General features: G+C 43.3%; 2 protein-coding genes across 3 annotated transcripts; both read left to right on the top strand.

Moving 5' to 3' along the window:
* Window positions 1–244: 244 nt before the first annotated feature.
* Window positions 245–3827, top strand: LOC140710782 (G antigen 10-like). 2 transcript variants are annotated; one of them, XM_073013215.1, is made up of 3 exons: window positions 245–325; window positions 796–919; window positions 3703–3827. In XM_073013215.1, exons 1-3 carry the CDS (start codon window positions 245–247, stop codon window positions 3825–3827), a joined length of 330 nt encoding a protein of 109 aa, XP_072869316.1. The 2 variants fall into 2 exon arrangements, with proteins under 2 accessions (XP_072869316.1, XP_072869315.1); XM_073013214.1 differs by lacking the exon at window positions 3703–3827 and having other exon boundaries at window positions 796–1157.
* A 5371-nt stretch (window positions 3828–9198) lies between these two features.
* On the top strand, window positions 9199–14063 carry LOC140710781 (G antigen 10-like). Its single transcript, XM_073013213.1, has 5 exons — window positions 9199–9279; window positions 9754–9877; window positions 12658–12774; window positions 13132–13133; window positions 13977–14063. The coding sequence occupies exons 1-5, from the start codon at window positions 9199–9201 to the stop codon at window positions 14061–14063; spliced, it is 411 nt and encodes a 136-aa protein (XP_072869314.1).
* The last annotated feature ends 683 nt before the right edge of the window (window positions 14064–14746 follow it).

Below are 14746 nucleotides of genomic sequence, written 5' to 3'. Positions count from 1 at the left end.
AGAAAAAAAAGTCCTCTGCCTCTTGCCACACACCTTAAGATGCCTGCTCTGCCAGCTTGGCCAGCATAAATGGTTTTGTAGGCACTTAGAAAACATACACACGTATGCTTAACTCTGGGACTTATTTTGAGAGTATTTTCAAAATTAAAACGACAAGTTAACATTGATCCATGGAAGTGATCAAATACAGCAGCCCTCTGGAGCGCATGTTCCCAATCACGGTTGTCTGTTTTCAGTGTGAAATATGAGTTGGCGAGGAAGATCGACCTATCGACGTAGACCAAGACGCTACGTAGAGCCTCCTGAAGTGATTGGGCCTATGCTGGTGAGCGCTTAAATGTTAATTCGATGTTTTCTGTTAGCAGAAATTAATTTTTGTGATAGTGTTGTTGCATTAGTATGGAAATGCTGAGAAACGTCTTTCCTGCTGATAAAACATGATTATGGCGTCTCATGAAGGAAACATTGATTGTGGAGGATTTTTTTGTTTTTCCTCTCGTGTTCTTCAGCTTTTGCCCATGACTTCTTTCTCATGCTTTGTTAATGACGGATCGTACACATGTATTCCAACACAGAGTATAATAGCTTCCAAAGTCCTTGTGTGTTACTTTTCTCACAGTAACCTCCCTGTGGGGAGAGTAATCTTCTTGGGCATAGAGAATAGAGTTGGAGAAATGTCTTTAGGCTTAGTTATGATCAGAAACAGCTATGTATTCTGTGTATATATGTAACATTTTGCATCAGTAGCAAAACTTGTATTTTATTTTTCTTTGCACACCCACACATATTCCTCAGCCTGAGCAGTTCAGTGATGAAGAAGTGGAACCACCAAAACCTGAAGAAGGGGAACCAGCAACTCAAAGTCAGGATCCTGCACCTGCTCAGGACGGAGAGGATGAGGGAGCATCTGCAGGGCAAGGTGATGGAAAGGGAAGAAGAATGCCCGCTGGTGTGTGTGTCTGTGTGTGTGCGTGTGCGTGTGTGCATGTGTGTGTGTGTTATGCATTGTCACATAGCAGGAACAGGAGGAAAGAAATCAATGGAAAGAATGCCTGAAATTGACTGGAAAAGCCAGGAGGCTATGTAGTTTGCAGCTTAGCTTAGGCAAATCCCTCACTATGATAAAATTTCTCGACTTTATGAATGAGAGAATAGAGGTGCCGGGCTTGTGTTTTATCCGAGAACCCTTGACTGGTGAATACAGAATTCGAACTTTTTTCCAAGGTTTGTGTCTTCCTATGATCTGTGTTGCTATACAGAAGGAAATGATTTTGCTGAAAATGCTTAAAACTCAAATGCTTTACTGTAAGGTAGCTTAGTACTGGCCCAAGAAGAGACCCAGTTCAGAGGAGCAGGAGCAGCTCCAAAAACCGAGTTGCTGAATGTTGGCCACCGTTGCCTTCGATTGATATTTTTATATGGTACGTTTGATAAAAGCTGGATACACAAGGGTACTGCCATACAGGTAGCTGGTTTAATGATTTTCTAAGTGGCTTTTAGGAGGTGATTAAATCCTTTTATGGTTAGAAAAGCAAAAAAGGAATTATCCTGAGATTAAATTGAGATGGAAATAATTTCTCCGAGATAAAATGTTTTGAAAGGAAACATTTATGTAACTGAGGTCATGGATTATTCCAGGGATTCACTGTTAAAAGTTTCTACAATATGACTGGCAACAATGCCCATTAATTGCTGTCCACCCACTCCCTTATTCTCAGTGCGGTACAGTATATTTTGTGTGATTCACAAACAGTGTTATATGTGGTGCTTTGTTCTTCATGGGGTTCATGTATGGATTATAACATTTAAGACCTTCGGCCCTAAATATAACTTTGTTTGAACAAAGTTAAGTTTCTGTTTATCCCAGTAGGTAATGGGTGTCATGACTGTAATTTTCCATAGTCCTCAAATCCATTCAGCTAATCAGTCCTTCAGAAATTGACATTGTAATTGCAACTGAAGTCCTACCATGTTGTAGACTTCAGATTTCTTAGGTGATGCACAGTGCTCTTGGTACTCTACGGCTGAATATAAGCATTATGCATGTCCTGTGGTTTATCCTCAGATTTTCATTTAGGAGAAAGGTCTCAAGCTGGGCTGAATGCCGTGCACTCATAGTCCCAGCTACTTGGGAGGTTGAGGTGAGAGGATCGCTTGAGCCCTGGCGTTCAAGCCCAGCCTGGGAAACACAGCAAGACCTCATTGCTAATAAACAAACAAAGAAGTAAATAAATAAAGGTTTCATGGTATAGGAAAACACAGATTCAAAGTTTGTGCCTAGTGGCTAGTAATGTTGCAGACATAACTCCATAGTGAACCGTACAACTTAAAAATAGTTAAGACGGCAAATTTGATGTAGTGTGTTTTTTTTACCACAATTAAAAGAAAACCTCCTCTCTTCCTAAAGTTCAGTGTAGTTGTCATATATTCTTTAAAATTTTTATTGTGTCTATATTCAAGACGTAACATTCATAGAAAATTTGCAAGAATAGTACAATGAACTCATATACTTTTCACCTAGATTCACCAGTTGTTAATAGCTTTCGCTCCGTAGATTTCATATCTCTTCCCTCCCTCTCTTACCCGTCTGCCCCCACACTCGCACACACCCACACGCGGATATATGTTTACTGTTATTAATGCTGACTTGTTTAGATAAAGTTTCAGGTATCATGGTCCTTTCCCCTATGTACTTGAGGGTGTGTATATCGTCAGCACAAAGAGAAAGTCATTTCTTGGATCATCACTGCAGAAAGATCAAAATCAGGAAATTTAACAATGAGAAAATGCAGTCATTTAATACACAGTGCATACTCAAATTTTGCCAGCTCCCCAGACAACTTCCTTCTTCCTTTCGTTATTCTTTGTTGAGACGGAGTCTCCCTCCATTGCCCAGGGTGGAGTGTAGTAGTGCGATCTTGGCTCACTGCAACCTACACCTCCCAGGTTCTAGGGATTCTCACGCCTCAGCCTGCCGTGTAGGTGGGCCTACAGGCGCCGGCCACTGCGGTCTTGAACTTCTGACCTCACCTGATCTGCCCACCTTGGCATCCCAAAGTGTTTGGATTGCAGGCGTGAGACCCCACGCCCGGCCCAGATAATGTTATTGATAGGATTTCTTTTTCTGATCCAGAGTCTGGTTCAGGATCACGTCTTGCATGTGCTTTTCAGGTGTTTCTAGTTTCCTTTAATCTGGAATGTTTCCTTAATTTTTCTTTGTCATTCATGATACGGACATTTTTGAAGAGGATAGACCAGTTGGTTTGCAGAATGTTCTGCAGTTTGGGCTTTTTCGTATATTTTTTAAAGACCTTTTTTCAACTCAGCGTTGATTGGTGGCTACTCAGGCCTTAGGAGAGTCTAAGTGCTAGGAGTGTAAGTGCTGTAAGAGACAGGATTTCAGCCTTGAGTCATTTGATGAGGTAAGGACAATCAGAAGTAGAATAACAGAGAAGAGCAAAGGAGGCCACAAAGTTGTCTGAGGGCAGTCTTCGGAAAGGAAGAGGGTAATATTTGGAACACCTTGTTTTCCTGTTTTCTGCTAACAGACTCCTGAAATAATGTTACTGGGATTCTTGTCAACACATCTATTATTACAGTAGCTAAAGTTTTCATACAATAACTCAGAGAGCATGAGTATTATTTTCTTATTGATATTTTATGTTTTACTGCTTAAATTGATATGTATTTTTTATTTTCAAGGGCCGGAGCCTGAAGCTGAGAGCCAGGAAGAGGTTCGCCCGACGACTGATTATGAGCGTGAAGATGGTCCTGATGTCCAGGAGATGAGCCTGCCAAATCCAGAGGAGGTGAAAAGGCCTGAATAAGGTAGGCAATCCATTAGACATGAAAACTATAGGGTGTCTGTTTCCACAGTATTGTATAATAATAATAATAGTTATTTTTTGAGTCAGAGTCTCGCTCTGTTGCCCAAGCTGGAGTGCAGTGGTACCACCTCGGTCACTGGAACTTCAGCCTCCTGGGTTCAAGTCATTCTCCTGCGTGTGCCTCCCGAGTAGCCAGGCTTACAGACGTGCTCCACCGTTCCCAGCAAATTTTTGTATGTTTAGTAGAGATCGGGTTTCGTTCCGTTGCACAGGTTGGTCCCGAACTCCTGGCCTCGGGTTATCCACGTGCCTCGCCCTTTGAAATTTCTGGGATTACAGGCGAAAGCCATGGAGCCCGACCCAGCATTATATTTTTAATAGCAGAGAGGTAACAGTACTGCCTCTGTAATACTCGAGTTCTTATATAGAAAGGTTATTTGAAACGTTGTTCAGGCCCCAGCACCCGACTGATAGGCTGTCAGATATGGAAACAAACTGAGTCAAAGCCATGTTGAATTAAAAGTTTTCAGTATAAATCCTTGAACCAATAGCTCATAATTTTCAGATGCTTTTGTAAAGATCTGCTTTTAACAAATACATAACACATTTGTAACATCCATCACTTGGTGTGAAAAATGCGGAAGCACTGATGCGGGTTCTAATACCAGCTCTCACAGCCTTGGCGAGATGCTGAGTGAGTCCTTTCACTTCTAGACCTGTCTTTGGTTCTTATGAAAATAGTGAGTTGAAGTCAGAGATTTGAAAACCATTTTCCCTTCTGGTTCTTTCATACCCTGATCCTGTTGCATCGAATGCATGGGATATAGAGATCATGTGCTTCGCATGATGTGTTGATCCCAAATCATGAAACCCTGGCCTGAGTCATCTGAAAATCTCTAAATTGAGATTTCATTGCTCCTAAGAAAGTGAGCGGTCACTCTGCTTCATCCTAGTTTTTCCGTGTGGAGAGCTGAATACCTATCGTAGTATCTTGTCAAATTGTGAATTCTCCCTCCTCTTTGTTTGTTTGTTTGTTTGAGACAGAGTCTCAGTCTGTCACCCAGGCTGGAGTACAGTGGTGTGATTTCAGCTTACTGCCACCTCTGGCTCCCTGGGTAAAGCAGTCCTCCCACCTCAGCCTCCTGAGTGGCTGAAAGTACATGCACAAGCCACTGTGCCTAAGTTGTTTTGTTTTGTTTTGTTTTGGTTTTAATTTTTTTAAAACTTTTTTTTTGTCGAGATGGGGTTGCCCAAGCTGAGATTCTCTGGCTTTTAATGAACAATTGCTTTTAAAATCTTTCCTCATGGAAACCTTGAGTGACAGAAATATCAACTGGCGAGAGACCGGTTAGTTCCTATCATCTGTGGCATGTAGGTCAGTGATGCTCAGCATGGGTGTGAGTAAGATGCCTGTGCTGTGCACGCTGCCTGCCGCACTGTCAGTCTTCATGAGCCAGTATTTCTAATAAGACTGTCGACACATATATGATATAATCATCTCTCACCATATCAAATGCTACATGGAAGTTTCAGCTTTAGAGACATGGATTGATCAGATTTAAAGTTGAAAGACCATAACTTTAGTACTTCCTGACTAATCAACTGAAGTATGTTTTACACATGTGTTTTCCAAATTGCTGACTGTGAATTGTAAGTGCTTCTGAATTGAAAGGAAGCACTGGATGTTTAGGGAAGAAATTACCTTTAAATTCTGCAGATCCGTCCTCAAAGTATATAGAGAGGTTTAATCGGATGTAAGACACAGGATCACCCTTAGGGTTCTGTTTCTAGTCCGTTTAATAAAACCCAAACTGTAGTGTGCTTTATATGCCTTTAGGGTCATTTAAATAATCTGTTGCTAAGTCATGTTCCCAATTGTTACGTTTCTGTTACAGGTGAAAAGCAATGACAGTGTTAAAAGAAGACACGCTGAAATGATGCAGGCTGCTCCTATGTTGGAAATTTGTTCATTACAATTCTCCCAATAAAGCTTTACAGCCCTCTGCAAAGAAGTCTTGCGCATCTTTTGTGAACTTTATTTCTAGCTTTTTGATGCTGTGAGACATGTATCATTCTTTGAAATGTTATATTCCAACTGTTTGAGCTGGTATGTAGAGACATCATTCTTTTTTCTTTCTTTCATTTTTCTCTTTGGCGACAGAGTCTCGCTGTGTCACCCAGGCTGGAGTGCAGTGGCACGATCTCTGCTCACTGCAACCGCCGCCTCCTGGATTCAAGCAGTTCTCTGCCTCAGCCTCCCAAGTAGCTGGGATTACAGGCGCCCACCAGCACTCCGGGCTCAGTTTTGTATTTTTAGTAGAGATGGGGTTTCACCATCTTGGCCAGGGTGCTCTTGAACTCCTGACCTCGTGATTCACCCGCCTCGGCCTCCCAAAGTGCTGGGATTACAGGCGTGAGCCACCATGCCTGGCGGAGACATAATTCTTATATATTGGTTTTCTATCCAGCAGCCTTGTGAAATATGCTTATGAATTCTAAAAGTTTATTTCTAGATCATTTTCAGTCTTCAACATACAGAAACATATCATCCTTCAATAAGAGCAATTTTGTTTCTGCCATTTATTTTTCTTTGTCGTTTTGTATTGTTTGTAGAGACGGGGTTTTTCCATGTTTCCCGTGCTGTTCTTGGACTCCTGAGTGCAAGTGATGCACCCGCCTTGCCTCCCACAGTGCTGGGATTACAGGCGTGGGCCTCTGTGCCAGGCCTGTTGCTGCCGTTGTAAAGAGTTTTATTTCCTTTTCTGATTTTATGGCATTGCGCAGACCCACCTGTTACCATGGTGATAGTGGACATCCTTGTCTTATCCCTGATGAGAAACGGAAAACTTTCAACATTTCACCGTCTTATTTACTGTCCTTTTTTTGTAGACGGACTTCTTCAGAGTAAGTCATTCCATTCTGTTCTAAGTATGCTGAGCGTATTCATTTGAATCTATGTTGAGTTTCATCAAACAGTGCATCTATTTTGATTACCACAGCATTTTTTCCCATTCATCTGTTAATATAGTGAATTCGATTGATAAAATTGTAGGTTTTTAAGTTCAATTTTTAAAACTTGAGACAGGGTCTCACTCTGTCATCCAGGCTGGGGTGCAGTGGTGTTATCACAGCTCACTGCATCCTTGACCTCCTGGGCTGAAGCGATCCTCCCACCTCAGCCTCCTTAGTAGCTGTGAGTCTAGGTACATGCCACCATGCCCAGGTAATTTTTTAACGGCTTATTCTTTGTTTTTTGTAGTGATGACATTTTCTGATGTTGCTCAGGCTGGTCTCGATGGAAGTCCTGAGCCCAGGTATTCTGGCCAGCACAGCCTCCCAAAATACTAGGATTACAGGCGTGAGACTTGGCCTGATCAAGTTTTTCTTATATAGGGGTCTTATCTATATAAAGACTAAACTTATCTGTACCTTTGTGCAGGTGGGCAAAGAGCATGATGAAATTTATCATTCTGTTGATTTAAAGACAACTATCCTTGACTTACCAGTGTGTAAGTCCATGAAAGCATAATTATGTTGAAAGCATATGTTGCTTTGGGTGTTGGGAACCCTGCAGTTTCCGCTGCTGTGGGAGCATGTCCTTGGAGGTACCTTTCGTCTGGTTTCTCAACTCCAAACATCTTAGGAGCATGGGTTGTGACTGGTAGGACTTTATCTTGCTGGTTTCAAGAGGGAGTTGATTTTCCCATGGTGCCACTCTGGCTGTCCCGTTTCCCTAATACTGTCACTTATCCTTCTGTGATTCTGATGCTACAAATGATAGCTATCGTTTTAGTATTTCTTTACAGGTCCTAGAGATTGTATTCATTTTTCTTTCAGTGTGTTTCTGTGACTTGTTCACATTGAACAATTTCCTTGTGGGGTAGGTTGCTATTGCTGTTTTTGCAGGTGGTCTACCTGTCTTCCCAGGCAGTCACTACGGTTCTTGTCCCCATGATGGGGCAAGGGCAAGAGAGGACCCTGGGGTGTGGGGGGATGTGTGTGTGTCCGGGGTCGGTTCAGTTGAAAATCGAGTGAGTTTTGAGGGGAGCACTACTTGAGGTATTTGAGTCCCAGAAGCATAGAAAACAGCAAAGGGAGGTTGGATGCCATTATCCTCAGTGTGGATGGGAATCGAGGGGTTTGCGGCATTAGGCTGGGAACGGCAGCCCGCGCAGGCCCACAGCCGCGCATGCTCTCTGGGCCCCCGTCTCAGTGCGCATGTTCACTGGGCGTCTTCCGCCCGGCCCGTAAGCCCACGTGAAGAACGCCAGGAAGCTGTGAGGCTGTGCGGTCTCGTTCCTGCTGTCCGCTCTCTTTTTCCCCTAGTGAGATTCATCTGGTAGGTCTGCAGGCCAGTCATCCCGGGGGCTGAAGTGTGAGTGAGGGTGAAGAGGGCCTCGGGTGGGTTCGGTGGTTCCCACTTCCTGGTCTGGGCCTCTGAGGGAGAAGGGCCTCGATGTAGTCCTCCTTCTCTTCTCAGGCTGCTAGGCCACCATCGACTTTGTGGTCGTCAGGGGGCCTGGACAGGGAGGAAGGTGGGCCGGGAGGGAAGGCAGTCAGGGGCTCAGGTGAAGATGGGGTGAGTGCTGTTTGGGGGATGGAAGTCCCGAGGTGCCAAGAACCCCTGACGACACAGGGCAGATCCCTGAACTGGGTGCCCGGTGGGGGCGAGGCGGGCGGTAAAGAAGGAACCTGGCACCTGGGAAGGCTACGGCCTGGTGAGCGCCCCCCAGCGGTGTGGAGTGTGGAGCGCCTGAGTGAGAAGCACTGCAAGGTCTCACATACGCCATGGAAGGTCTGGGAAAAGTGGGAAGGAGTGGGCGAGGCAGTGCAGTGCAACCAAACTTGATGTGAAAGGGGGTGAAGGGCTCTAGGAAGTGGGAGTTGCCCAAAGCAGCCATCACGGGAATTGTGATTCACTAGTGTTTTCATGGGAAGTCCGCTTGTGAAACTAAACCTCATCAGAAATGACCTCTATCTGCGGGGCATAGTGGTGCTCGCCTGTAGGCTGAATTACTCGGGACACAGAGGCCGGAGGATCCCTTGAGCAGGAGGTCGAGGCTGCAGTGAGCTGTGATGGCGCCGCTGAACTCCAGCCTGAGCAGCACAGCGAGACCGCGGTCCAAAAGAAATTTAGAAAAAAATGTACTCTGCCTCTTGCCACACGCCTTAAGATGACTGCTCTGCCAGCTTGGCCAGCATAAATGGCTTTGTAGGCACTTAGAAAATGTACACACGTATGCTTAACTCTAGGACTTATTTTGAGAGTATTTTCAAAATTAAAATGACATTGATCCATGGAAGTGATCGAATACGGCAGCCCTCTGGAGGGCATGTTCCCAATCACGGTTGTCTGTTTTCAGTGTGAAATATGAGTTGGCGAGGAAGATCGACCTATCGGCGTAGACCAAGACGCTATGTAGAGCCTCCTGAAGTGATTGGGCCTATGCTGGTGAGCGCTTAAACGTTAATTCGATGTTTTCTGTTAGCAGAAATTAATTTTTGCGATAGTGTTGTTGCATTAGTATGGAAATGCTGAGAAACGTCTTTCCTGCTGATAAAACATGATTATGGCGTCTCATGAAGGAAATATTGATTGTGGAGGATTTTTTTGTTTTTCCTCTCGTGTTCTTCAGCTTTTGCCCATGACTTCTTTCTCATGCTTTGTTTGTTAATGACGGATCGTACACATGTATTCCAACACAGAGTATAATAGCTTCCAAAGTCCTTGTGCGTCACTTTTCTCACAGTAACCTCCCTGTGGGTAGAGTAACCTTCTTGGCCATAGAGAATAGAGTTGGAGAAATGTCTTTGGGCTTAGTTATGATCAGAAATAGCTATGTATTCTGTGTATATATGTAAAATTGTGTATCAATAGCAAAACTTTTTTTTTTTCTTTATTTGCACACCCACACATATTCCCCAGCCCGAGCAGTTCAGTGATGAAGAAGTGGAACCACCAAAACCTGAAGAAGGGGAACCAGCAACTCAAAGTCAGGATCCTGCACCTGCTCAGGAGGGAGAGGATGAGGGAGCATCTGCAGATCAAGGTGATGGAAAGGGAAGAAGAATGCCCGCTTGTGGGCCCGTGTGTGTGCGTGTGCGTGTGTGCATGTGTGTGTGTGTTATGCATTGTCACATAGCAGGAACAGGAGGAAAGAAATCAATGGAAAGAATGCCTGAAATTGACTGGAAAAGCCAGGAGGCTATGTAGTTTGCAGCTTAGCTTAGGCAAATCCCTCACTATGATAAAATTTCTCGACTTTATGAATGAGAGAATAGAGGTGCCGGGATTGTGTTTTATCCGAGAACCCTTGACTGGTGAATACACAATTTGTACTTTGTTCCAAGGTTTGTGTCTTCCTATGATCTGTGTTGCTATACAGAAGGAAATGATTTTGCTGAAAATGCTTAAAACTCAAATGCTTTACTGTAAGGTAGCTTAGTACTGGCCCAAGAAGAGACCCAGTTCAGAGGAGCAGGAGCAGCTCCAAAAACCGAGTTGCTAAATGTTGGCCACCGTTGCCTTCGATTGATATTTTATAGGGTACGTTTGATAAAAGCTGGATACACAAGGGTACTGCCATACAGGTAGCTGGTTTAGTGATTTTCTAAGTGGCTTTTAGGAGGTGATTAAATCCTTTTATGGTTGGAAAAGCAGAAAAGGAGTTATCCTGGGGTTAACATGAGATGGAAATAATTTCTCCGAGATAAAATGTTTTGAAAGGAAACATTTATGTCACCGAGGTCATGGATTATTCCAGGGATTCATTGTAAAAGTTTTTAGAATATGACTGATAACAATGCCCATTAATTGCTATCCACCCACTCCCTTATTCTCAGTGCGGGACAGTATATTTTGTGTGATTCACAAACAATGTTATATTTGGTGCTTTGTTCTTCACGGGGTTCATTTGTGGGATATTACATTTGGGACCTTCGGACCTAAATATAATTTTGTTTGAAGAAAGTTAAGTTTCTCTTTACCCCAGTAGGTAATGGGTGTCGTGACTGTAAGATTTTCCATAGTCCTCAAATCCATTCAGCTAATCAATCCTTCAGAAATTGACATTGTACTTGTAACTGAAATCCTATCCATGTTGTAGACTTCAGATTTCTTAGGTGATGCACAGTGCTCTTGGTACTCTACGACTGAATATAAGCATTAAACATGTCCTGTGGTTTATCCTCAGATTGTCATTTAGGAGAAAGGTCTCAAGCTGGGCTGAACGCTGTGCACTCATAGTCCCAGCTACTTGGGAGGCTGAGGTGAGAGGATCGCTTGAGTCCTGGCTTTCAAGCCCTGTCTGGGAAACACAGCAAGACCTCATTGCTAATAAACAAACAAAGAAGTAAATAAATAAAGGTTTCATGGTATAGGAAAACACAGATTCAAAGTTTGTGCCTAGTGGCTGGTAATGTTGCAGACATAACTCCTTAGTGAACCGTACCACTTAAAAATAGTTAAGAGGGCAAATTTGATGATATGTGTGTTTTTTACCACAGTTAAAAGAAAACCTCCTCTCTTCCTAAAGTTCAGTGTAGTTGTCATATATTCTTTAAAATTTTTACTGTGTCTATATTCAAGACATAACATTTATAGAAAATTTGCAAGAATAGTACAATGAACTCATATACTTTTCACCTAGATTCACCAGTTGTTAATAGCTTTCGCTCCGTAGGTTTCATGTCTCTTCCGTCCCTCTCTTACCCGGCTGCCCACACACTCACACACACCCACATGCGGATATATGTTTACTGTTATTAATGCTGACTTGTTTAGATAAAGTTTTAGGTGTCATGGTCCTTTCCGCTATGTACTTGAGGGTGTGTATATCGTCAGCACAAAAAGAAAGTCATTTCTTGGATCATCACTGCAGAAAGATCAAAATCAGGAAATTTAATAATGAGAAAATGCAGTCATTTAATACACAGTGCATACTCAAATTTTGCCAGCTCCCCAGACAACTTCTTTCTTCCTTTCATTATTCTTTGTTGAGACGGAGTCTCCCTCCATTGCCCAGGTTGGGGTGCAGTAGTGCTATCTTGGCTCACTGCAACCTACACCTCCTAGGTTCTAGGGATTCTCACGCCTCAGCCTGCCGTGTAATTGGGCCTAGAGGCGCCGGCCACTGCGGTCTTGAACTTCTGACCTCACCTGATCTGCCCACCTTGGCATCCCAAAGTGTTTGGATTGCAGGCGTGAGACCCCACGCCCGGCCCAGATAATGTTATTGATAGGATTTCTTTTTCTGATCCAGAGTCCGGTTCAGGATCACGTCTTGCATGTGCTTTTCAGGTGTTTTTAGTTTCCTTTAATCTGGAATGTTTCCTTAATTTTTCTTTGTCATTCATGATATGGACATTTTTGAAGAGGATAGACCGGTTGGTTTGCAGAATGTTCTGCAGTTTGGGCTTTTTCGTATATTTTTTAAAGACCTTTTTTCAACTCAGCGTTGATTGGTGGCTACTCAGGCCTTAGGAGAGTCTAAGTGCTAGGAGTGTAAGTGCTGTGAGAGACAGGATTTCAGCCTTGAGTCATTTGATGAGGTAAGGACAATCAGAAGTAGAATAACAGAGAAGAGCAAAGGAGGCCACAAAGTTGTCTGAGGGCAGTCTTCGGAAAGGAAGAGGGTAATATTTGGAACACCTTGTTTTCCTGTTTTCTGCTAACAGACTCCTGAAATAATGTTCGTGGGATTCTTATCAACACATGTATTATTACAGTAGCTCAAGCTTTGATATAATAACACCGAGAACATGAGTATTATTTTCTTACTGATATTTTATGTTTTACTGCTTAAATTGATATGTATTTTTTATTTTTAAGGGCCGGAGCCTGAAGCTGAGAGCCAGGAAGAGGTTCACCCGAAGACTGATTATGAGGGTCCTGATGTCCAGGAGATGAGCCTGCCAAATCCCGAGGAAGTGAAAACGCCTGAAGAAGGTAGACAATCCATTAGGCATGTAGATTGTAGGGTGTCTTTTCCACAGTATCATATAATAATAATAATTATTATTTTGAGATAGAGTCTCGCTCTGTTGACCAAGCTGGAGTGCTTCAGCCTCCCGGGTTCAAGTCATTCTCCTGCTTGTGCCTCCCGAGTAGCCCGGCTTACAGATGTGCTCCACCGTTCCCAGCTAAATTTTACATTTTTTGTAGAGATGGGGTTTCGTTACGTTGCACAGGTTGGTCCCGAACTCCTGGCCTAAGGTTATCCACATGCCTCGCCCTTTGAAATTTCCGGGATCTAAGACGAGAGCCACGTAGCCCGAACCCAGCATTATATTTTTAATAACAGAGAGGTAACAGTACTGCCTCTTTAATACTCGAGTTCTTATATAGAAAGGTTGTTTGAAACGTAGTTCAGGCCCCAGCACCCGACTGATAGGCTGTCAGATATGGAAACAAACTGAGTCAAAGCCATGTTGAATTAAAAGTTTTCAGTATAAATCCTTGAACCAATAGCTCATAATTTTCAGATGCTTTTGTAAAGATCTGCTTTTAACAAATACATAACACATTTGTAACATCCATCACTTGGTGTGAAAAATGCCGAAGCACTGATGCGGGTTCTAATACCAGCTCTCACAGCCTTGGCGAGATGCTGAGTGAGTCCTTTCACTTCTAAACCTGTCTTTGGTTCTTAAGAAAATAGTGAGTTGAAGTCAGAGATTTTAAAACCGTTTTCCCTTCTGGTTCTTGCATACTCTGATCCTGTTGCATCGAATGCATGGGATATAGAGATCATCTGCTTCGCGTGATGTGTTGATCCCAAATCATGAAACCCTGGCCTGAGTCATCTGAAAATCTCTAAATTGAGATTTCATTGCTACTAAGAAAGTGAGCGGTCACTCTGCTTCATCCTAGTTTTTCCGTGTGGAGAGCTGAATACCTATCGTAGTATCCTGTCAAATAGTGAATTCTCCCGCTTCTTTGTTTGTTTGTTTGAGACAGAGTCTCAGTCTGTCACCCAGGCTGGAGTACAGTGGTGTGATTTCAGCTCACTGCCACCTCTGGCTCCCTGGCTAAAGCAGTCCTCCCACCTCAGCCTCCTGAGTGGCTGAAAGTACATGCACAAGCCACTGTGCCTAAGTTGTTTTGTTTTGTTTTGTTTTTAATTTTTTTAAAACTTTTTTTTTGTTGAGATGAAGTCTCACTCTGTTGCCCAGGTTGGGATTCTCTGGCTTTTAATGAACAATTTCTTTTTAAATCTTTCCTCACGGAAACCTTGAGTGACAGAATTATCAACTGGCGGGAGACGGGTTAGTTCCTATCATCTGTGGCACGTAGGTCAGTGATGCTCAGCATGGGTGTGAGTAAGATGCCTGTGCTGTGCACGCTGCCTGCCGCACTGTCAGTCTTCATGAGCCAGCATTTCTAATAAGACTGTCGACACATATGTGATATAATCATCTCTCACCATATCAATGTTACATGGAAGTTTCAGCTTTAGAGACATGGATTGATCAGATCTAAAGTTGAAACACCATGACTTTAGTACTTCCTGACTAATCAACTGAAGTATGTTTTATACATGTGTTTTCCAAATTGCTGACTGTGAATTGTAAGTGCTTCTGAATTGAAAGGAAGCACTGGATGTTTAGGGAAGAAATTACCTTTAAATTCTGCATGTCTCCTCAAAGTGTATAGAGAGGTTTAATGAGATGTAAGACACAGTATCACCCTTAGTGTTCTGTTTCTAGTCCATTTAATAAAACCCAAACTGCCGGGCGCGGTGGCTCACGCCTGTAATCCCAGCACTTTGGGAGGCCGAGGCGGGTGGATCACGAGGTCGGGAGATTGAGACCATCCTGGCTAACACGGTGAAACCCCGTCTCTACTAAAAATACAAAAAATTAGCCGGGCGACGTGGCGGGCGCCTGTAGTCCCAGCTACTTGGAGGCTGAGGCAGGAG

The sequence above is a fragment of the Chlorocebus sabaeus genome, chromosome X (assembly GCF_047675955.1).
Source record: "Chlorocebus sabaeus isolate Y175 chromosome X, mChlSab1.0.hap1, whole genome shotgun sequence".
Lineage (NCBI taxonomy): Eukaryota > Metazoa > Chordata > Mammalia > Primates > Cercopithecidae > Chlorocebus > Chlorocebus sabaeus.
This window is presented reverse-complemented; position numbering and strand designations above follow the sequence as displayed.

Bases quoted from the DNA above. Each gene is read 5' to 3' on its own strand.
- LOC140710782 (XM_073013214.1), top strand. From the start codon at position 245: ATGAGTTGGCGAGGAAGATCGACCTATCGACGTAGACCAAGACGCTAC. The intron at 326-795 runs GTGAGCGCTTAA...CATATTCCTCAG, and splicing joins AAGTGATTGGGCCTATGCTG to CCTGAGCAGTTCAGTGATGA.
- LOC140710781 (XM_073013213.1), top strand. From the start codon at position 9,199: ATGAGTTGGCGAGGAAGATCGACCTATCGGCGTAGACCAAGACGCTAT. The intron at 9,280-9,753 runs GTGAGCGCTTAA...CATATTCCCCAG, and splicing joins AAGTGATTGGGCCTATGCTG to CCCGAGCAGTTCAGTGATGA. The intron at 9,878-12,657 runs GTGATGGAAAGG...TTTATTTTTAAG, and splicing joins GGGAGCATCTGCAGATCAAG to GGCCGGAGCCTGAAGCTGAG.